The 23429-nt window shown below is 44.4% G+C and overlaps 7 protein-coding genes across 7 annotated transcripts; 3 read left to right on the forward strand and 4 right to left on the reverse strand.

The window, feature by feature from the left end:
- Nucleotides 1–361: 361 nt before the first annotated feature.
- LAJ45_02769 (uncharacterized protein) lies at nt 362–1156 on the forward strand (the record flags this gene model as incomplete). Its single annotated transcript, XM_046112360.1, has 5 exons — nt 362–445; nt 663–788; nt 911–939; nt 1017–1041; nt 1118–1156. The coding sequence occupies 5 exons, from the start codon at nt 362–364 to the stop codon at nt 1154–1156; spliced, it is 303 nt and encodes a 100-aa protein (XP_045974486.1).
- A 31-nt stretch (nt 1157–1187) lies between these two features.
- On the forward strand, nt 1188–1506 carry LAJ45_02770 (uncharacterized protein; the record flags this gene model as incomplete). Its single annotated transcript, XM_046112361.1, has 3 exons — nt 1188–1194; nt 1256–1379; nt 1434–1506. 3 exons carry the CDS (start codon nt 1188–1190, stop codon nt 1504–1506), a joined length of 204 nt encoding a protein of 67 aa, XP_045974487.1.
- Nucleotides 1507–3053: 1547 nt separating this feature from the next.
- LAJ45_02771 (uncharacterized protein) lies at nt 3054–5273 on the forward strand (the record flags this gene model as incomplete). Its single annotated transcript, XM_046112362.1, has 4 exons — nt 3054–3389; nt 3462–3889; nt 3950–4880; nt 4981–5061. The coding sequence occupies 4 exons, from the start codon at nt 3054–3056 to the stop codon at nt 5059–5061; spliced, it is 1776 nt and encodes a 591-aa protein (XP_045974488.1).
- An 844-nt stretch (nt 5274–6117) lies between these two features.
- LAJ45_02772 (uncharacterized protein) lies at nt 6118–8272 on the reverse strand (the record flags this gene model as incomplete). The annotated part of the gene is made up of 4 exons (XM_046112363.1): nt 6118–6213; nt 6270–7472; nt 7531–7797; nt 7910–8272. 4 exons carry the CDS (start codon nt 8270–8272, stop codon nt 6118–6120), a joined length of 1929 nt encoding a protein of 642 aa, XP_045974489.1.
- An 818-nt stretch (nt 8273–9090) lies between these two features.
- Nucleotides 9091–11271, reverse strand: LAJ45_02773 (uncharacterized protein; the record flags this gene model as incomplete). The annotated part of the gene is made up of 1 exon (XM_046112364.1): nt 9091–11271. One exon carries the CDS (start codon nt 11269–11271, stop codon nt 9091–9093), a length of 2181 nt encoding a protein of 726 aa, XP_045974490.1.
- A 1944-nt stretch (nt 11272–13215) lies between these two features.
- On the reverse strand, nt 13216–14349 carry LAJ45_02774 (uncharacterized protein; the record flags this gene model as incomplete). The annotated part of the gene is made up of 1 exon (XM_046112365.1): nt 13216–14349. The coding sequence occupies one exon, from the start codon at nt 14347–14349 to the stop codon at nt 13216–13218; it is 1134 nt and encodes a 377-aa protein (XP_045974491.1).
- Nucleotides 14350–17154: 2805 nt separating this feature from the next.
- LAJ45_02775 (uncharacterized protein) lies at nt 17155–17620 on the reverse strand (the record flags this gene model as incomplete). Its single annotated transcript, XM_046112366.1, has 2 exons — nt 17155–17523; nt 17588–17620. The coding sequence occupies 2 exons, from the start codon at nt 17618–17620 to the stop codon at nt 17155–17157; spliced, it is 402 nt and encodes a 133-aa protein (XP_045974492.1).
- Between the last annotated feature and the right edge of the window lie 5809 nt (nt 17621–23429).

Below are 23429 nucleotides of genomic sequence, written 5' to 3' on the forward strand. Positions count from 1 at the left end.
AGAGTCACCAAATGCTGTCCTACATGCATGTACCCACATATCAACCAACTAACGGTGGTCGTTCCCTGGCTTCTTCCCAGGGCAGAAGGCCGATATGCCTACAAACATCCCCCCACACTCAACAGCACCTACATAGGTATATCAAAACACAATATAGTCCCTACCTACATACACATGACATACAATACATACGGAGAGCGCTCACCGCAGAGATGCTCAGCCTGAAATACTACCTGGTTACATCTCACGATCATACCACTAAGGAGCAGACTGTGTGCTCTACCCTTAACTCCCCGGATAAAAGCACAGAGATGCATAGAAGAAAGGGAGAAAAACCCTCAAAAAAAGAAGCTTCCAAAATATGCGGAGAATTATCTTCCATGCGGCTCCCACGCAGAGAAAAGAAAAAAGTTTGAACCCGGTTGCTGCTCTAGGACCCAATAAGGTGAGACATGTCTCAGTATGTAGGTTTCTGGCTGTGAACAAACGCGTCTACCGAGAAACTGGTTGGTGAGGCTCTTAAGCTTGGTTCCAGGATAGCCGCGCGTGCGGCTGGAGTTCTGACCAAACTGCTGGAGCTCGACTTCTGGATGCAATGCCCTCAGCTTATATATGCTTCACGCAGAGCTGATACCAGAATGTGCACAATGTGCACAGTACAGTCATACTTCCGCAAACTCACATCACCTCGCCAAAACAAAGAGGTGTGGTGGTTACCCCGGATCTTATCTGATCTCCCCACATCTCCCCGAAGTACCGAAAATAGAACCACGTCGATCGGAGCTTATGTTCGCTTTATACCAAGGGTTCACTACTGTGATCTACACTTGGCGTAGTCACTCTGACGTTGGCTGCGCGGAGAGGACACCGATATTAGTATAGGATCAACAGGGTCACTAACAGAGTGAAGAAGGTAGAGGAGCTTTTGGGTTTCAAGCGGTGAGCTTCCTAACGACAGGATCGAAGGAGTGGGGTGTCGGGGCTGGGGGTATCGGGGTGTGCCTTTGAAACTACAGAGTTTTGGCGGTAAGGACGCGTAAGGTGAGTTTCAAAGGTGAACTCCGGACAGTATCCCGAAGGTTTCGCCGCTCCCCGTTGACTACCGGTTGTACTCTAGAGGGATGCGTTTTCCGGACCTGAGGAAGGAAGCCAATGATATTCTCGAGTGACAGTCTATGAGTAACTAAATGCTTGGTAGGTGCTTCCGGAGAGGATGACTTCAAGCCACGGGCCGAATTAACACTTATGGTGTCAGTACTTCAGAGAGGAGATATGTTGTCGATATTGAATTTTTGTCACTACATGTATTTACCAGTTGGGGCAAATGGAATGATCGATCTTGGGGTTCTATCAGTAACCACATATATCCATGGCTCCACGTACAGCTCCCCATCACCCCTTCCAGATAATTAACAGGTAACACCTACATGTAGTGTTCTCATCTTAGCTTTTAGCAAAGCTCTTTTCAAGGAGTACCCGAGTTGCGCTCCATCGTATATCGAATAATCCTACCAAGTGCAGCGGAGCATATCCAGGTCCGAGACGTTATATGATGCGAAAAGTTGAATTGTTGATGTGAAGGATATTTTATAACGAGGCACCGCGTTAACTACATGCAGATGTGGTGAAAATCTAGCCTCGTGCCCATATACTACAAGCAGCTTGACGTTTAGCATAGGACAAACCAACAGGGGATTCTAGTCTTCATGCCACATACGTGCAAGGATTATAATACCAGTACCACCTTTGCCTACCACTCATCAGCTTAAAGTTAGTCTTCGCTGTCTTTTCTTTTGCCCTCTAGCCTTAAAACCCCGCTAATTGTAAGGATCTGCAGTTTATTTCTTTCTGATAGCGATCATCATATGCATAATTGCATGAACCTTTGCACATACCCATTTTCTCCTATTCTCAGACATCATAAAAACAGGTCCACTACGTAGCTCACCCTTTACTGCATGTGCTTCTACCACCCGTTCGCCCGCCTGTCGTAATCGCAGTTGGTATAACTCCTTTAATATACTCTTGTCACTTCATGCAACCTCGTCAATCAGAGCCGCAGTTCATCAATCACTGGGACACGGGCTCAATACACGTACTAAGCTAATCGTAATGGATATGTAATACATGATATACTACATGTAGCTTATGAGTCCTCTCTCCGTGGAGCATATGTATGGTCTCAACACAGTCTTGTACCAACTGTCCCAATCAGGTAGCGAATATGTTTGATGGTTGAAGCGGGGAGGAGTTTGATCGCGAAGTTGAAGGCTATGTATAAGCCGCCCTGGATGTATCTTCTAGGCTCTCGTAGGATATGGTCTCTGCGCAAGATTGAAATCTACAGCGAGTGATAATACATGACGCTACGGATTAGATGCCGAAAGGCTAAAGATTTTTTGGTCTACGAACTCGGTATAGGTATGCTAAAGAAAGATATTTTACTGGCAAATTCATAAAGTAAAAAAACAAACATCTTAGAGCTATTAACACTTTTTTCGCTGCCCTGAATGCACTTCAAGGGCGAGTGATGGAGTATGATTGAGCCTTGGCAATTGACCCAAACGTTTCGGGTTTCCACCCAGGCCCTCTTGTTGGAGCATCGAGCACGTGGTACCAGAGGATTCATGATAAAAATACGCTGAAATTAAAGTGAGCTATGTGGCTGCTCTTATATATCTGGCTATAAATAGCAGTGTGGGGGCAAAAAAAAGACCTGAATTCACTAGTCCCGTGACTTACCTCTCTCTCTCAGTGTTGCATATCCTTCCAACTACAATGCTAAGAGATAGTCTTGATGTGACCTGGCATCTTCCCTAATAACATAGTAATTTCCTTCCAAGTATAGAACTGCAGGTGTGTACACAGCGTAGGACCTCGAAACCAGGGCAACACTTCAACACTTCAAAAAATCCCCAACTCTTCCGTACCAGCAACGCCGATACCCTCTGCAGCTTGTCCGAGATTTCCTTTTACTGTTCCCCGGACACAACACCACAAATTCCCAAACGCACATTTAAACGCACCAAAATCCCCCACAACACCAGCACAAAATGAGTAGCAAAACCCGACCTATCGACGAGTACCGTGCCAGAAAGCAGGCACTAGCAGTCAAGGAAGCCCTTCGGAAGGAACCCCCAGAGAAATCTCCCTGCCCCGTATTCTCCCTTGCCATCTCGGCTGGCCAGGCAGATTCGTGGAGCGCCCCCGAATCTGAACAGACAGTGGTCATGGGAGCAATCGACGACATTTGTCGTGAGATTGGGTGGGAGCTTGCGGGGGGCATGACCGCCCTAGATGCTGTGGAGAGTGTGGTTTACACACTGGAGAACCTGGGCTATTTCAACGCGGGGAAAGGCGCCACCAGAATAGACTCTGAATGCCCTCCGGTTGGTTTTCGAAGATTTGCTTGTTCTTTTACCTTTATTGGAGAAATATTAATGCTTTTTGTATGTTTATAGTGCAGTGCGGCCATAATAGGAGGAGGGCAGAGGGCAAAGGATATTCCTACAAAGCATGGGGTTGCTGTAGGTATCCAGTCGTTTAAGAATCCGATTCGTGTTGCACGAGCATTCTTGGATAAGGATCTTAGGGTTCGATTTGGCGAACAAGCAAATGAACTTGGCTGCAAGTCTGGATGCAGGAGAATGCCGGACAATTACTTTGTGGAGGCTGACGAAAACTGGCTGGATTCGACTACTGTAGAGTTATATCGTGCACCATATCTTCCAACCTTCTTGGAAGGAGTAGGTGTTGTCGCCATGGATAAATATGGGGATTTGGCAGCGGCTGTTTCGAGTGGTGGGCCTGCCGGAGAAGCTGGAGATCCTACAACTATGCCTGAAATTTGTGCGGGATTAATGTGCGATAATAATTGTGCAGTTGTCTGGTAAGTTACTCAGCCTTTATTTTTTGATAACGGAGTAACTTCTTTTGCTAACTGACACAGCGCTGGTACAAACGAGGACCTCATGGAGTACGAGCCAGGAAGAATAGTGTGCATGCTTAAGAGAGACCCAGCCGAAACCATCAAAGGAGCTGTTGACCAAGTCTTCGACTTTATGTTTGAAAAGGATTGCAACCCACATTCAATTATTGCCGTTGATAGGACCGGAGCAATAGAGATCCGCTCGAATGCCCGTGTCCATCTAGTCTCAACTTGTTCTAACCTTGCTGGTAGCTGGACTCGGATTCATGGGAACTCGAACCCAGTCACTCCTCATCACCTCATTAGATGTGACGCTTTTCTGGACGCGGGCTTCACGCGTTACCCAATCTGCGAGGGGCAAGTGGTGGCAACGTTGAAAGACTGTTCGAATCTTTCAGATTTAAACTACGCCCAATTTATGCAAACCATGGTCTCGATTTGGGGTATGTCATTGGCCCTTTCTGCTTCCTTAGGCGCCCCCTTCATTGGACTGGCCTGCAATGGTACCGGGACACTTTCACTCCTGCCATTTGAAGACAAGGGGGAAAGCTGGGCCAGAAAGCACTACGAACGAATGCAACGTGACCCCAACTCACCTTATCTAACCTCCAAGAAGGGCGACGATATATATTCAGCCGGGCTCACCGCTATGGTCCATAAGAAGCTGGGAGCCGCTGAACCCAAAGATTTCAGCTTCAAAGGAGAAATCGATGAAAATAACTACTATACTCAAGTCATCCGTGGCCAGGTCCCGCACCATCGAGTCTGGGAGGACCACGAACATGTTGCGTTCCTTGACCCACATGGCAGCAGTGTTGGAACGACTATTCTAGTCCCACGAAAACAGATCAAAGGTGATGTGTTTTCTATGAAGTCCGCCAATTTCGTCAGCTTGATGAAGGCCACTTACAATGTCATTCAACTCTTGAGAGATGGCCTGGAAGATGACAGGGTGGGTGTCTTTTTCGATGGATATGACGAGTTATTCGCCAGCGTTATTCTCATTCCTACGAGAGACCCCTTCAAAGAGAACTGTGCTCCGAGTCGAGTAGGGGAAGCCCAGTTTTACGATGTTCATCCAGGATATTTATCAACCCAGATTGGGCGGAGAATCCAGGGGTTTTCAGCCTTGACCGATTTAAAAGAAAACTATCTCTATCTAGAAGAGAACAAGAAGTATGAGAAGGATACGAAGAATGGGAAGAATGCAAAGGAGGGAAAGGAGGGAAAGGAGATGAAAGAGACAAAGGTGTCCCTTCTGAAGTCTCAGAGTAGGAAGGTTTCATCGTTGAGACTGGTAAGGAATAGTTTAAATCCCCGATCGATTACTGATACCAGGACTTAATCCGGAGAAGTTGTAACTGACGATGCGATTCGATGTCTAGTCTTGGCCTTTCAAGAAAACCAAGTAGATTTGCTGCTAGGTTTAATTAGCTATAACTTTAAGGATAATGTCACTGGTAAAGAAACTTTGATGCCACCTTAATTGACGAATATCCAAGGTTAGATTTAGTCTAGGAATAAGGGTTTCAAGGAATAGTATAATACATGCAGCTAGCTATTTCTATAGGATAAGATCAGTACCAACTCTCACCTTGGCCCCGCTCTCGTATCTAGTGACTTTGAACTCAGTCAAAAATACATGCCCTCAAGGAGGTCAGTCATTTCCTTGAGGGTGATTGTTTTCCTAAGCTAAATCAAATCTGATTTTAGGTGTGGGGATCTAAAAATCCCGCTACATGGCGCAAGTACCTAAGGATGTGACATCTTTCATTGTATTGAATATATAACGGTGAATAAAAGGAGTAGCGCTTCGATAAAAATCGTATAGGCATCTGCTTACTAAAAAAAAAATAGGGCAAACCGTATAATCGAGTGATGCCCCATGAACTTGACAAGCAAAACATGTCTTGATTAATTGTGGTGAGAGATAAGCGCTTGTTGGTTGATAAAGAATAGGCGTTCAAAATATAAGATTTAAAATATATCAACCTTTCAAGAATTGTTTTTTCATAAAATTGTCATGTTTCATTCTCGGGTGAACTGAAAAAAGCCCACTATTTGCGCTCTTTCTTAAATAACAACAGTGCAGTCCTCTTAATAAAACTGAGGAGATGCTTTTATGGAAACAGTTGAATTTTTTTCAATAATATGAGCCTCCACCTTTACCCGTACAGTGATTGGGTTGGTTATCTGACCACAATCTTTTCCACCTCTTCCTTAGCATTTTCCCAACTATCCAGGTTCTTACGGGCCCACTCAATGTGACATTTAGCGTATACAATCTGAATGGATATATTGTTAGTCTTGGTAAAAGACGATTGATAAAGATTGTAATTACCATCATTGCTCTCAAATCTTCTTCCTTTCCTCTCTGGAATCGCCTCAAATCTCTTAATACGCCTTTACTGGCATCTTTCACGTCTCCCTCGGCCACCTCTTTTGCAGCCTCGAGTTGACTTAGCTGTTCGCGCGTTTTCCCGATGTTGTCCCTTCTGGTTCTTTCAGGATCTACGTCAACAATTCCGTGGATCGCATAATTAAGCTTCCCGAACCCCTTCGCTAGAAATCCACTTCCGCCAGCTATACCACCTCCCATAATACCAATTCCACTGGATGTAGCAGAAGACGGAGCACTATAGGAAGAAGATTTTCTGTGAGCGTGTGAAGTCGATGATGATGCACCTGCAGAGGAAGATGATATGCTATTTCTAGACGGTCGGGTGGTTGATTTAGATCTCTGCGGGGGAGGCGAAGATTCCGAATGCGTAGGGGGGAAGTCACCAGAATCAATGCTTTCCACGTCATCACCTGAGAACCCACCATCTACGCTACCACCAGAACCTCTAGACTCTCCATTGGAAATATCGTCACCATGGAGATACTGTTCAATTCTTTTCGCTTCCTTTTCAGAGCGTTCAAGACTTTGTAGCAGTAGGCGTTTTTGCGTCAGTAAGTCTCGTGTCATTTCTTCTTGGACACGCTTTAGGAGTCTGTAACGGAGAACCTTTTGAACTACACCGGCAAACTGTGCTGACTCGCGGAGAGGCTCAGCAAAACCAGAGCCAAGGACCCTGGCAAGCTCTTCTGTTGCAATGTAAGAAGAGTCAACCGCTTGCCCAATTTTCTCAATTGAAGCAGCAAGATCGCCAGTTTCAGATAGCGAGAAAGCGTTGTAGCGAGCGCCAAGTTCACTATAGTCGAGAGAAAGTTCACTTAATCTTTTAAGAATACGGCGATTGACACGCTCAATAGAGCCAGTCAAAAGCGATTCGTATGTTCGGGTGGCAGCTTCATAGGTAGTAAAGTAAGGGTCAAGCTCTGATTCTGAGAGCGTGTGGTTGGGTGGCGGGAATTGTGAAAAAGCTTGACCTTCACGGGGGCCATGCGGTGTTGAGGGAGGAGAGCTTTGTTTGAGCCTGGCAGAAGCTGAGGGGATTGGGAGAAAGGCGTGCCCTGGTGAGGGGTTTGAGGGGTCGAGAGGCGGAGCTTTTAAATGTTGTTTCGGCAGATTAGAGATTGGGGGTGAGCTCAATACTTCGCTCTATATATATATTGTCCGAAGTTAGCAGTGCATTTCTGGCTAGGGAAAGTGTAAATACCCAGCTGGCATTAGAATCTAAGAACCTCTGAAAGACACTATCTTCCCGAATCTCACGCATTCTAGCGCAACGGTTCAAAAAGACCCCCAGCATACGTTTCCGGTGATCAATGATGTTAACATTTTCTTTAGCGCTCGTGGGTGCGGCTACATAGTCGGAGACTTGATGTTTCTCTGGTATGGGGGGTACGATAAGACAGGGATGTAGCAGGGCGAGATTCTTGCGAAGAGATTCGAATTCGGAGTAGCGACGACGAACTTCCAGGTCCTGTAGTGTTGGTCAGCTTGAAAATTTCAATCACACCCATGTGTCGATCGTGCCTCTTTTGAAAACTTATATCTTGGTGAGGGATGGAGTTTTGGAAGCTATCAAAACATACCCCGGTCCTAATTGTGTACACAATGTAACCACCACTTCCTTCCGAGTTCTTCCCCGCGTCGGCAATCTTGATAGCAACATCCTTATTTTCCATTAACATTTGTTCAACTCGAGAGCCATAGCCTGTGGGCTTTCTTTGTTGTCTATACTCCTCTTCTTCACCTTCATCGTCATCGTCGTCTTCTAGATTGTTCCGAGGTGGAAAGTCATCCTGAGAGTGTTCAGAGGGAGCCTGGTAGGTTAAGAAATCAGGCGGATCAGCACCGTGGGAGTCGTCTGAAGCTGCTGGAGATAGTCCAGGACGATGGAACGAAGAGGTAGATGACCGGCGATCATAGGAGAGGGGGTTATTGTCCTCCCACATTGCTAGTGAAGGGGTTGTCAAGGGAGAAGCGAGCGAACAGTCACAGTTGTATGTAGGTAGAGATAAACGATAAGCAGTGAGACACAGACTTTGAGAATAGCGTCTCTGAGCTCCTAGGAAGGATTTCTAGCAGCGATGAGGTGAGGTCTGTGATGTTAAAGATGTTGGTGATAGTGGGGGTGTTGAGGCTGTGGTTGTGGTGGTGACGTCGCTATGTAGAGCATAGGGGGGTTGAGGTAGGGATGCCGAAACCCGTGACAAGTGGTAAACGTACTGGTAAACCCACATCCTCATCGATCATCAGTTTAGATTTTTCGGCAAGCAAGATTACAGGTAGCCAATAGTGTTGGAAATCACTCCTTGCTCTCTTAATAATCCCATTCATGTCTAAAGTACATGTAGCCAGTATATTAAGCACCCAAACCATTTTACTACGTGAACATACATAAGGTTCACCGGCATCCCAAGAACAAAATTATATTAAAGATCTTCCTGACAGTATACATATACTCCAGTACATATTAGACATGAATGTATACAAATGGGATGTAACTACATGTACCGGTACATGTACATGTAGCCTAGACCATATGGGACTGAATAAGCCTTCTAGATTTCCCAGATTTATGAGCGTCTCGGAGTAAGGAGATGTCGACGCTTCGTTAGGCTAGCAGGCTTTGTTTGCTGTTTACATTGTAACTTTGGTAGTATCTATACTACATGTACTCTATTGCCATTCCATTAACATAAAAAATCCAGTTCCTACATGCCCAAACAACAACCACATATGTACGCGCCACATCTCTTCTTCCCGTACATCACCCCTGATCTTCTGTAAAATTCGGGTCATTTGTTTCATCTTCACTATCAACAACACTCTCCACTGTCGCTCTATACTTAGATTGCCCCATGGAAAAGTTTGCCATATGCACCTGCTCAGCTCTCTGCATACCCTGGAACTCATGTCCAGCACCTCGCATTCTTTGCGATTCCTCTGTTTTGACCCCACGACGCCTTATACCCCTAGTGTCAATCCGTTCAGGTAATGGATTTGCTATCCGTGGGGCAGCAATATTTTTGGGGTTTTGAGTAATTGTTACTGGAGGAATAAAGGGTTTTCCACGTGAATTGCTTACATGAGGCCCCCGAGAAACAGTACTGGCTGATGATTTTCCTGGATGATAATGTATTGTGACCTCTGAAGTGGAGACGTGATTTTCTCGACGGCCCTGCGAGTTGCCGTTTGAGGCTGACCCTGGTGAGTTTTGGGGTGGCCCATATGATATACCAACTGTGTTCGTATCTCTTAATCCTACTAACATAGGCGTTCTAGAAAGGGAAACAGCCTTACTGCCTATATTTCCGGGGAGTCTTGAGGATGCAATTTGATTGTCGTCGCGGACTGTGGTATCATCAAGAGATGGCGACGCGCAAATCACATCGTAGCCTAATGTCGAAGAGGAGGACATTGAGTTGGGGACAAAATGAGTTCCGATTTTTCCGGCCTCAAAGGATTCGATAGAGCTTGCTACTGGGCGATATACAGAATCTAGATCGTTGAGTTCAAATCTATCTCTAGATTCGCGACCTAGGATACCAGCTCCAAGGAGATAACCAGCCATACTGATAACAGAACTAGTATCTGAAGCTACAGGTGAGCCTAGGGGCCTGTAGTAAGGCTTTGAGGCAACAGATTCTGAAGATGAGCTGGAAGGCGAGTGATAATTTATGACTTCTTCTGAAGTATAAGTTGTGTTGACATTTGTTGGGGAGCTTTGCGAGTCTGCCCTAGAGCGATCGCTGATTCGAGTATTCATATGTGAGCTGGAAACCATAAAAACATGGGGAATGTTGTTTCGAAGAAGTGTTGGAGAGATTGCCCCCGAATCAAGTCTGATAGGGGAGTCTGAAGCGATATCGGGGTCACTTGCTCCTATGCTAGTGTTCAATGATATATCATCAGACCATTGGGGGCTTCTCTCTCGAGAATTAAGGTTGGTTGTGAGCGAGTTCGGTGATGGGTTTAGTATAGGTGTAGATTGACGGATTATGGAATTCATTACTAGTCCCACAGGCACTGGATCTTGCGCTATATCTATATCTCCAGAAGAACGGGGTGTGGTAGAAATTCTACTTTGACTGCTGTTTCGCCCAAAATCAACCAATGTGCCAGGGTGCTTTAGCTCAATCTTGGGCTCTATCGATTTAGCACCGCCCATAGTTCTTCGGGAAGTCTCAAATTCCTCTCTATCATGAATGGCGTTGTTAACATCGATAGATGTTCCATGTGTTTCCTCAAATGAGATCGCGCTGATGTTTTGGTAGATATTGAGTGGAAGAGGCATAGGTTCTATAAGGCGGGCAGAACTGGATGACGGGGGCGCGTTGATATCGGAAATGAAATGTCCTGGGGACGTAAACTTTGCAGAATCCAATCTCTCGGACGAATGAAACCTTCTATCCTCACGTTTGATGTCGTTCTCAGACACAAACTCCCGCAATGGCCGAGTCTTAGAAACAATTGATTTACGAGGTGGAATGTGGGATTTTTCTGGGTATGAGACATCAGAATTACTATCTTGGCTCGGCGTCTGTGATTGCAGGGTTCTTGTCCTCGAACGTTTTCGTGGCCGAGTTCGTGTGTAGCTCTGGCAAGGAACCGGATGATTATCGGAATCTGGTGGGCTTTCCTGAATGAACCGAGAGGGAACCGTGAGATCAAAAGGTGGTGAGTTTGTTTGTTTTCTTTGTATATATGGCGCCGGGCTAATTGAGTTGGTTTCTAACTTCAAGACTGGTGCCTCTGACCGCCTAGTTTTACTCCCCTTTTTGCGAGCTCTTCTAGCGCTGCATTCAGTCCCTAGTCTGGTGCCTCTGACCTTTGTCGCCCGTTGCCGGTATCTCCTTCCATGATCTTCCTGGAAGTCATTATACTGTTGACTTGATATTTCTTGACGATGTTGACTTCGACCTGTTCTCTCATTTGGGATTGTATTCATGGTATGCGTGCTCGTATCTTGATATCCGGGGTTACCTCGTGTCTGACTCTTGGGGCCACCTATGGTATCTATATCACTACTGCATTTCCCATGGGTGTTCCCATGTTCCGATATCGTACACCTGGCCAAATCGCCGCAAACGCTTGTACAGAAAGTTTCTTCGTCATTTGGACTCTCATGGTTACTGTTGGAAGATTTCTTAGTTCATCTGAAAAAGAAAATTCTTTCTTCCAAATAATGCATTACATAACTATGACAAATCTAGTCTTTAGGGGTGGATCAGGTCTTTACTAACCGTCTTCTTTTGTAGCAAACGCAGTAATATATACTGACAATCAAGCTGGGTAGTAGGATTCCAAAGATTATACCAAGGCTTATACTGACTGCACGCTTTGAGTCGGCATCGTAAGCCTCAGTGAGCTCACGAGGGAAAATATTGTAGGATAGGGTAGTAAAGCTAACTGAGCTAGGGAAACGGGTAGGTACAGGCATAAGTGGCATGTTCTGGGGATACCGGGGAGACGCAGGAGAGTCTTGTGATAAATCCCCAAATTGGAGAGGGAGTCCACTAAGGTACTAAGAAGTACTCCCGAAGTTATTAGGAAAGAGAGCAGGATGAAAGGAAATAAGGTGAAGTACTGCCAAATAATTCTTTTGGATAATGGCCTAAGAGGGAGGAAAATACGATCTCAACCAGTGTAGGATCTCTAGCTTTATACCACCTTTATGTGAATATAATCGATAAGACAAACAGAAATTCGGTCACGACGTGTCCCCAACACCTCCTGCCCCGCTCGATTCGATGCATTTCTTACTTTACGATCAGGGCTTCAACTTCCCGGCAACAGACATAGTGAGAAAAAACTTGTTCACAGCGTAGGTGTGTAGTGAGGATTGGTTGGTGAACGCAATAGGACTGTATAACAAGGGGAGGAGAAGCATTAGGTAAGTTCCCGCTTCCTTGGTGAATCAAGCGCTGTTTGTGGGATATTTAAGGCATAGGAAAGCACGTGGAATACTTGGGATGGTCATTGATCCTACAGAATGTTAGCTTTGCCCGCCCTATAGAGGGTACCGGTGAAATAAGGGAACTTGCAAAAACCTCGCTGAAGCTCCTGCCTGAGTCTGCACTTACAGCGTGACTTCCTGTGTTTGATGTTTAGGGTGCGTCTTGGACTCAGCGGTGCGAATGGAAAGGTTCTATCGTTTTTTAAGTTTCCTTTATCCCGCCTTTTCTGGTACCAAAGACAATTATCCTGAGGACAGATATTTCTGGCTTATCAAAATGGCCTAGCTAAACATGTGAGTACTTCACCACCAAAAGATATGTACTGCTAAAAAACTGTCAAATTAGAATCGACCACTAACGAAAACAGAACCATCACATTTTACTAGAGGTTTTCGAAACTCGCCCGATCAGAAAGATTATACCGACGGAAGTCTAACTCCATTTCTAGTGGTTGGGTAATATTTAAAACAAAAAGGTTTCCAAAGCGCTGCTATACAGATAAGAACGTAATTTTCTTAACCGGGTGGTATATATCAGTGTCAATGATGGAACATGCAAAGCAATGTAAGCATACGTATACGTTGTGTAAACAATGATGACAAAAATGCTTGAATCTAGGATAGCATAACATGAGCAAATTTGATGTAATTGTGAGTAATATATAGTTGCACTAAGCCCTATAGATTACCAGTTTCTCTTGCTAAGAAATTCTTTGGGTAGCTTGAAGTTTCTTTTAAACTCATCGTGCATATTTGAAACCATTTCTATGGAAGTCCACTAGTTATTGACCCCTATTTGGATACACCACCTCCGATCAGCTCATGCGTCCACCAAGTCTCACATGAGATTAATTCACAACATATTTCAGCTCACCCCGGACCATCCCTTCTTCTTAGCTTCTCAACGTAAGTGCTGCATTTCACTCTGTTATCATTCTAGGTGCCCTCATTATGGCTAGGCTCCTCGAGAGCTGCGTTACCTTGCCAGCACTCTCTAACATATCCCCCCTCCTCCGCTGGAACAGCACAAACGGTTTCCCCATATGCAGAGTGCCCATGCACTATGCTTATAGGAACCCCACGGCCATAAGATCCGGATGTATTAGAAAGCTCATCACGTGCGTGGATCTCTGCATCGCTTGTACCAGCTTGATTATCATTATCGTCGGGGAGTACCTGCACCGAAATATCCGTGGGGGTTTCTGCACCTAGTTCCGAGAACTGAGGTGTCTCAAAGGATGAAAATGAGCGAATTAGCCTGCGGGGGTTGCTGGAGATGGAGAAAGCAGGGCTCATTAGTGTTGTTTGCGCCAGTGGTGGGGTCTCTAACTGTTTTTCTTCTACTGAATCAGTAGATTTAGAGCGCAATGACTTGTCGAAGCTTGAGAGGCCTGTTATGAGAGAATATGAATTGTGAGATGTCTCTTCGATGGCCAAATCCTCTGCACAGGATCCCGAAGAAAAACCTTGCTCGACTCTATCAACGGAGGTCTCAAAACTTTGTTTTGAAGATCTTAGCTCTCTTTCATCAATGCTTCCTTGAGCATCCTCGGACAATGACAAAGAGATACTATTCCTTCGGTCCGAAGGGGAAGGAGAAAGGGATCTTCCAATCGATCTGGCTTGATCGTTGTTCGATATCTTCCGGGTAGCGGCGTTGGAAATATGTCCGTGGATTTCATGATGGCAGGTGAATCCAAAGTCCCGGATTGTTTCTTTTTCGAGGCCTCTTCTCGATAAGGAGCTAGAACTTGAAACCCTTCTCAAGCCGCAGGCCATCGCTTCTATTACCTCCGTATGCCTTTCGCCTTCATTTTCTACCTCTCGGCATACAGCACCACCACCGTCACTATAATCCTCGTTATTGTTTCCCCCTCCATTCTTCTCTTCATGATCAACCGTATCTAATCCTCTATGAGGTTTATTCATACGTAGCCAAAGTACGAAGCCTAACGCAATGAGAATAGCAGGCAAACCAATTGAACAAAATAGAAGGATGGCCTTCTGGCCAGAGTTCCACGAAGCCCATGGGCCAACTACTGGCTGTGAAGGCTCAAGAGCGTCTCCCATTGTTGGTTGGGGAGTGGGTAACCCTGATACCGTCTGAGAAAAGCCAACATGTCCTTCTGATACCGGGCCTTGGGTTGGGGAGTTGGTGCTTTTAGCGCCGGAAATATAAGTAGAAGGAAATTTTATAGAAGTGAGGGTGGTAAGCACAGGGACATGTGTTGCTTGATCCTCAGCAGTCGACGGGGCTCCTGTCAGAATCGACGACGTGCAGGACTCCGATGGAATAGGAAAGGTAGATAAGGATTCAGTATAAGATACCTCACCTGAATTCCTGCTTGCTGGCTTACGTGTTCGAGTTGAGGCTCTTGTGGCGCTGTGAGATTTACTCCAAGCAGTTTTCGAAACTCCGGTAGCTGCTTCGCTTGGTATGATCGTAGGAGTATTGTTGGGTTCGGATATCATTGATGCGGTATTTGTAATTACCGGCGCGGCTTCAGACCAATCCATACTCGTAGCCGTAGGATCTGAAGATAGAGATGAAAGAGGGCTACTTGAAAGGTTGTCACTAGGTAAAGAAGGCCTAGGTATACTGGACGATGAGGGGTTCTCAGTCAGTTATCGAGGATGGCCTGCGCAAGTATTATTTAGGATTCGAAAGGAAGGTGTTTGTGAAAGATTGCTCTCTGTCTTTTGTCTGCATGGATAGTATATAATTCGTTCCGAATATCTCACTACATAATATATATATAACGAGTTGGAAGTCACTGCTAGGTCGTAGAATGATGTATGAAGTTCCTCCGAATACGTATATACCCATGGAATTGTTCCATTGTGCATGTGGTTAATTCCCGTTTCTATGGAAAATGGATTAATAGAGTCGACAGAAGTCAGGGTGTTATTCAGGTAAGTAGGCTTGCTCCTTCTATTCATCTATCTTAATAAAAATCACGTGACAACCCTAACGAGTGACACTTTATGAAGAAGTTGTCACAAAGATCTTTGGTTGCGTAGATGAGCTTAAGGTCTACAAAATGTCAGATAATTCATGCTGAACCGTTTAGATTTTCGAATTTATTGATTTTAGAGCTAAATCCACATACTATCTACTATTTGTGAAGGTTCTGTGTTAATTACTCCAAGTTCTTCCGGATTATCACATACAATGAATAGGTTGGTTGAGATATGAATACTTTGTACCCAAAATGTTTGATCTCTGCTCACTATAAACGACTACTCATAGTGACGTACATCTAGTACAGCTAGGAGATCAAGAATTAAATTTCAGCATCTCCTGAAAGTTTTAATGAAATCTGGCTAGCAGAATCCTCCGGCCCTTATAACACTCTACTAGACGTGTTTCGTTTTGTGTGAATGATGTGGTATAATCCAATAGGTATATATAATAGAAATGATAGACTGAAAACCAGTTCTACAAACTAAGAGACCTACAAGTATACAATTGACTCATTTATAGGGACTGGACCGGGTCCTTCAATGGGCATTCAATGTAACCCCCCATCACTCCATGTCCAAACTCAGTATTAATGGCCGACAAAATGAGATGAAAAATTAAAGAACTACATAATTTCGCTCTAGCTGTGATTCTTAGGCTGATTGAGTCATCTTACCCATATTTTCGCTTGTGGTAAAGTACACGAGCAGTGCATCTGAGAATCATGATCATATAAGATCAATCATATGCACACTTGTACTCTACTGTATGTAAATTGCCTCAAGGAGGGACCGTCAAGCTAGATGATAGAAAGCCAATATCATAGGCGTACCAAGTAGTGGGAATTCATAGCTTTAACGGAAAAGATCTAGAATGACATAGTCTTTCGGTAGACGTGCTCTACAATAACACATGATGCAACATGATACAGCTTAGGGTTCTGCTTTATTTTGGCACACCACCAAGCTAGCTCAAGTATCACTTGCAGCGCAGTATCTATCATGGGCGAGTGGTCTAGTGGTTACTAGACTGCTCGTTGGGTAAGACACCGAGTGTTTGGACAAGGTCTTAAGTCCAAACCAGGGGTGGGGATAGTACCGAATACTTAGCAATGAGTCGGTAAAGTATCTTTTGTTCTTTTTTTATTCTACCTTTCTAGCGAAATAAATTATGAGGCTATTCTGATTTTGATTTCTCTAGGCGAGGAAGGGGTGGGTAAGGTATAATTTCCGGTTTAGATCATAGCGAACTGTAGTATTTTTCATCAAGTGTTATTGCAGAGCACCTACACCGAAATCTGTGTCACTTTAGACCTTTTCCATTAATGAGTCTCCCACTCTATTTTTTTCTTCTCTTATGTCAGATCAGAAATGAGTGTTGCATCGTGTTTGACCCAATGGCGAAGAACTGTAAACCCTTACCTAGAGCGAGATACAACGACCAAAAAAGCGGATGGATCTGGTTACCATCTCTGACAGAACACTGCAAGGTTAGGGTATGACTACAGTATTGCTATGGCATAATATTTAGGATCGCGATTTGATTCGGAAATTTTGCACAATTCCGTATTGGTACAGCAACTGTTACATCCTCTTTTTGGCATTGTAGCTAGATCGGCGTACATATGAAGGAGCTAGATTCGCCAGGGGAACGCTGTTTATATATATATGCGCAAATTAGTCTTTAGAGATTGTGAGGTAAGGTGGTTTGTCGTGACGATTGTCTGCGATTAAAGTTGGTTTCTACCAACTTGATATGGTGCCTCCTACTGGCTACATAAATCTTAAAAAACATAATGGACACCCTTTAGAACATACTTAAACAGCTCAGGCAGATTGGTTGCGTATTAGTTTCGAATGGATAGGTCAAGTTTGGCCAAATCCGGGTTCAAATAATGTAAATTGTACCCTCCTCTATACTGCTAGAGCGGTTGGCGCTGTAGTACCCTCGACTGCCTTCCCCTTCTTCCTAGCCCTCAACTTCCTGGCCTTCCTATCCCTCTTCTTCAGGGTGGTCATTCCCGACTTCGCCACCTCCGCATATCGTACATAAAAGGCCTCCAACTGCCCAGCTTCCACTACTGTGGAGAACTTTACTTTCTTCGCCTTTTCCTGGCCATCGGTAGCGCGTATGAGGAGCTGTAGGGGCGCGTCGGGATCTATGGGTGCAACGGGGGTTTTTGAGTCTTCAGAGAAAGGGATCAGAACTTTTTGCGTAATGTATACGGAGTTCTTCTCACTGGCGGAAGTGGACGTAAGGAGGGAGGTAAGTTGCGCGAAGAACTGCACGGTGTGTTAGTGGTTACGTTTCTTCTGGCCTGACGAGTAGCGGGGGGGAGTGCCGTGCCTCATCGTTGGAAAGACGTCCTTGAGGTGCCATGGTATGTGTATGCGTGAAATGGAATCCCCGAGGCGTGAATTGGTTAATTTGAACCGTTTAGCTTCAGCTGTGGGGATTGTTGAAGGGTTGGGGGGGGTTGAGGTGACGTTTAACGAAGGTTATCGTTATCTTATCTACTTAATCTAATCTCGCATTAGCCTGGTTACCAACTCTCGTTAGTGATACTGCATGATAATAGAGACTTTGCGCTGGCTGCAGCCCGTCACAGAAATGCCAAGAATTTTAGAGCCGGATCTCTATTTCACTTTGCGCTGTGAATGCAGCTGTTGCCACTAGTTGCGCAGCCTAGAAGTGTTCCTCGCCAAGCATTCCCTCCTACTCAAGACAAGTCTTGCAAATCACAACATTTGTTTAAATACCCCCAAAACATGTCAGTGATAGATATGCTTCCAGGCTATCTTGAGAATCAAAAATCTTTTAGATTAGACAAGTATTGGTCGAGCTGTGAGGAAAACACGGAGCGGAGGTCTAATTTGGGGATTTGGTTATTGCTCTGGCTTCAAAACAAGAGCTGGCTCTGCTGAATAATTTGGTCACAATGCCAAGTGCTACTAAAATGGAGCTGGCTCTCCCAACGCAAAGTCTCTAATTCACTTTTTTACTCGTATGTACCTGCTTATAAATACTTCTTTACTTCTTATAGAGATATTTGCCTTAAAAGAATATATTGAATATAGATTTTCGGTTCTGACCGTATCCTTACCGAGAGGCGACTGTAAACTCAACCTCAGCCTTACCATACCTTTGAGAATCTCCAATGGCCAGTTAACACTCGAACTGCTAGACTCGTGCACGTGGCCGGCCACGTGGGTGACCGCGCTTGGCAAATACCTTCAGACTTTGACATCGGATGAAGTGTTAACAGTTCTGTGTGGCTTTTACAGTGAATAAAAGGCAGCAGCTAGATGTATTAAGAAATTGATATTGAAAGGGATCTAGGAGCAGGTTTCGATTTATGACATCCTGTCATTGGGGAAGATGATCTTCAAAACTACGTAAACATTACTGTGGTTCTTAAAGAAGCGATGGCACTAGGTAAACTCATGTTTTCCAGCTTTCTGAAAGAGTGAGAAACCCCAGATCATGTAGAACCGCTCGGGATACTAAGCACATAATAAATCTATATAAATTAATTAATAATTTGCTGATTTCCTTTCTTACTTTTCATACATAGCTAGGCTCGTCTATAAGCCACTCAAATAATGAGCAATTTAGTTAAAGATGCTAAAAAAAAATACGCTTGATAGTATTGTCGTGGAAGTCCTTTTGTGGGGCTAGCTCTCACCTTAAGAAATCATCGGTGTTCGTACTTCTGGTGTTGCACGAAATACTAGTAAGGATAGCCGAGACACAGCCTATCACTCGGCTTTATGCACAGCTTAACCCGATTGGGCCAGGTATTATCAGAATATAAACCTAAACACCATAGTTCACTATAGCATGAGCGGTCCTAAGACTCAGAAAACCAGTGTTATTCTCTTTCAGGAGGAGCCCTGTAACATCTATATAAGTACGTACTAGATAAATAACGGCCATTGAGAGCACTTGGGTTCGATCGTGAGATCTCCTTATAGACGATATTATGGGGCCAGATCTTTATGTGTATGGGAATTAAAACTAACCAGAGACTCAATAGCTGTGACAACTTTGGAACCGTGGGATAGTGTAATTGATCCATCTACTGCATCCCTCCTGCAGCTCGCCACCTTCCTCTTAGCTACCCCACCCGAAAGTTCTAACTATACACGCAATTTTAAGTACAAGATCAAAAACAATACCTTGCTTTGACCACTGAACATACTAGTCATCGTCTGTGTAGTTGTCCTCTACCAAATCAGCAAACCACGCAAGGTTAAAGTACAACGAGTTCTGGCCATAGGGTCAATAGATGTACGTATATTAGCACATGCTGCATGTATCTTATCTGTATCCCATAGCCAGATATCTACTCTCAAGGCGAAGCAAACTGACAAGGCCGCATTTCCCTCATTATAGTCAAGCAATTTCCGTTTCATTTCAGCGCTCATTGCATTACCATTGTCCCCCACTACTACATGTAACTTGCCGTGCGTTAACATTGTGTTGCTGTCCATACGGAAGCGCGCATGTTTCACCGACGGGCAACCGCGCATACCAACAACCACCCAATGTAAAACGAAGCGAAAACGGCACTGTAAGCTTCCCCTAATAGCTTCAGGGGCTAATGTAGTCTCGGATGAATATTGTAGGAGGGAAAAGGCTATTTAGATCGTAGAGCTTCCCTCAAGCCATCCGTTGGCCCTCAAGCCAGTCTTTCCAAGAGAGAAAGAAAAAAAGCTTACTGCTGTTACGTCGCACCTCTTAGCTTTTAAACTTTCACATCGAGAAGTCAGAAAACATGCTAAGTTTCTCGTTACTGCCCGCCAATATCGCCTTTATCATTTTCACCCTGATTTTCACTTCACACAGCAGTGAGGCTACCTATGGAACAAATAATACCGAGTATCATGCGGAGAACTGCTACGAAACAGCCCCGGAATGCGTTGAGAGTTTTGATACGATGGTGGTCTGCGGGGTGAGGATACAAAACCCGATCAGTGCTTATCTCGACACATCATTCTTTACGACTACACAGTTGGAATGTCTATGTACAACACGTGGATACTCAAGAAACGCCATAATGTAGGATCACATGCCGTTCTTCAACTTTGACTTCACATCTTACCAGGTGGCCATCGACTGACATTGTATGAAAACAGCTGTGCTGAATGTTTTGGGTACAAGCCTAAAGGATGGACAGAATGGTGCGCAAAGTCAGAAATAAAATCGAAAGAGCTTCCAATGGGTACGGTTATTGGTGCAACAATAGGCGGGTGCTTCATAGCTTCCGGGGTTGCATTTACAGTCTATTTATGCGTACGAAAAAGAAGACAGGCAAGACGACAGAAAAGTGGTAAAACGGAAATGGATGAGCATGGGATAGTGAGACATCAAGACCCATCTGTGGAATTGGACGGAAGCGATAGCAGAGAAGAGTTGTGGTAGCCTTTGTTCTGAGCTACTTGGGTTGATCATCAACGTAGAGCATCTAATTTCGTGTGACATATTGTTGAGGCAAAGGCAATCCAGAGAAAATAAATACTCTAACAGGTGCCTGTAATGATACGTTTTAATACATATCTAGAGAGTTGTAGCATGTATAAATACCACTCACCTCGATAACTAGTGTGAATAATCTAGAAATCCTCTCGATAGTTTAATGATCAGGTCATACATGTTTTATCTTTCCTATCCCTGCTCTTCATTTTTTGCAAAAGACCGATACCAAGAATACAGCGATGCGCCTAGCAGTCGAGATAGCACTCTATCCTCACTACTACCCACCATTTGATCATGCACCCCCACACTACTCGAGCCCTATCACGTCTCTAAAACAGCGTGTGTCGGAGCTTTCCTGAAGTAATGCTAATGACACACTCATAATGCGGGATCCCACCTGTGCCAGATTTTGTGCTAGTAAATATGCTCCCGCAAAGGCACAATACCTCTGCAAGGTCCCAGTATTGATGCACACGATTGATCGGCGCGATTTTTTTCTGTATGGATACTAATTTTTGCAACGTTGCTGGCGATATCAGGGACACTGGACGCTGGCCTATCAAGAAATCCATGAAAAAAACACAAGATGTTGCCAATTGGTGCGACTATGGGAATAGTTGTCAGGGTTGTACCTATTATTAGTGGGAGGCGCTGCACCAGGTTCTGTATGGAGGAGATCTTGTGCTAAAGGGGTTTGGGGGGTGGGGGGTAATTCACAAAGGGTTATTGATTGGAGGGATATAAGATAAGTTTGGAGATATTGCTAGTGCGGTAGTTAGGGGCGAGAGTTTAGCTACACGGCAGACTTATCTCAATTAATCTTTAAGTCTCTTTGAGTATCATCAGATATATATAGGGTCTGTCAAAAAATAGATTCCAGTCATCTGGTTCCAGGAAATAGCTTGGGTAACCTTAATGACCCCAAGACCGCAGGTATAGGATTTCTTTGATTCAGTCAACGTTGCGGGGACATTTCATGAAGGTAGCCCCTCGGAACTGTTGGGCTACGTACTGAGGGCCACCCACTCACAGAAATCTTTCTTGTTTGGTTCACATCCGTATCCGTTATCGATCAGATAGCGATGAAGAATTCGCGGGGTAATTCACACACAAACATCCATCTTGTGGGGCCTTCTGCGCATTTGGTTAATGATATTCTTGACACGATGGCGGCTCTCTGTCTCCCTATCGGAAGAGTAAGCTTCATCATAAATCCTATATCCACAGAGCCTCTGTAATATTACTCTGGTATGATCACTGGTTAGGAAGGTAACGGTAAAGTGCTCCGCCATAACTGAAAGGTTGCATGCGAGTATGAACTAAACAAAAAAAAAGGTAACGGTAAACAAGGTTTGATAAGACACAGGCCTAATGATAGTGCTTTTTATCCTCGGGAGATCTCCAAAATCAAAGAATCTTCAGTACATGTACGTATGGTAGGGCGGGGTGAAAAAGCTGATGTAGGAGGCAGAGTGGGGATATGTGGTGTGGTTATTTGACTGGTTTGTCTGAAGGGTGGGCTAGGACTTGAGCGGGGCATACATGCCACAATTGGCCCGGGGAGGAGGGATGGGGGGGTGGGGGGGATGCAACTCCAACCACAACTGGACGGGGGATACATGTAAAACAGTAATGAAGGAACAAAAGGAGTAAATCAACATACGTGTACTTACATGTAGCCATCATGACCTCTAGGATACCATTCTCATCCTCAGCTGCAGGGGTGAGCATGAACCTGTGACCTGATAAAAGACTGACCCGATCTTCCACCTGCGTGAATGCTAACCCACCAGGCTATATCATTTTTTTGCACTTCCATCTAAGAATTAATCGTAAACATGCTGGGGTCAAAGTTAGATTAGATTTGACGAACGGCTAAGATCACCGAGCCTAGAAACGATACCATGTACTCAACAGCTAATAGAACCTTCAAATCTGATAGATGCTTATTGTATACATGTAGCTTTCCTTATGGAATGGTACATGTTGTTATTGGCGTGTAAGTATCAAAGGGCACTTCCTCAAGTCCATAGTCGACTCGCATAACTTTGATCTAACGTCCTGAATAAATCTTTTTAGAACAAAACCTTTTAAAAATACCATTTTTTTAATCACCAACACTTGTCTTTCACGATCTATGTGAGACACAGCAAGCTTTAAGGGCAAACATACTGTTAGATCGCGATTATGTCAGGATCTTCTTTTCTTCCTTCAGCCAGATAATAAAGACGGGAAGAGCAGACAAAAGAGCAGAAGTGGAACTACATCCCACCCGAGGAGTTATTTTCCTCTATAGCCAAACTGATGAAAGTATTCTACCCCGGGTCGTAAACGATACAACTCAGCTCCTAGATCATGTTTACAAGCCTTTTCAGCCGAAGATCTGATGGCCTTTAACACTTGTTTTTTGGAACTAGCTTCTTGGACAGACTGTTAGAGAAATAATGGAAGAATTTTCTACATTAACCGATCAGATATATATGACCTCGATCTAGTGATACATTCTTGGAGGTCTTGTGAAAGATGGCTTTCTCCCCAGAGCTCGAAGAAGCCTTCCCCTATTCCCTCTACCGAGCTCGGTGGACAAGAAAATAAAAACTTCTCGAGTATATATACTTGCGTTGCGATATTAACTCAAGATATTCGTTTCCCATAGTAAATTATCAAGTTTTCCGAGTGAGTTAAATATGATTCAAATGTACTTACGAAA

The sequence above is a fragment of the Morchella importuna genome (assembly GCF_003444635.1).
Source record: "Morchella importuna strain M04M26 chromosome Unknown Morimp01GS005, whole genome shotgun sequence".
Taxonomy (NCBI): Eukaryota; Fungi; Ascomycota; class Pezizomycetes; order Pezizales; family Morchellaceae; genus Morchella; species Morchella importuna.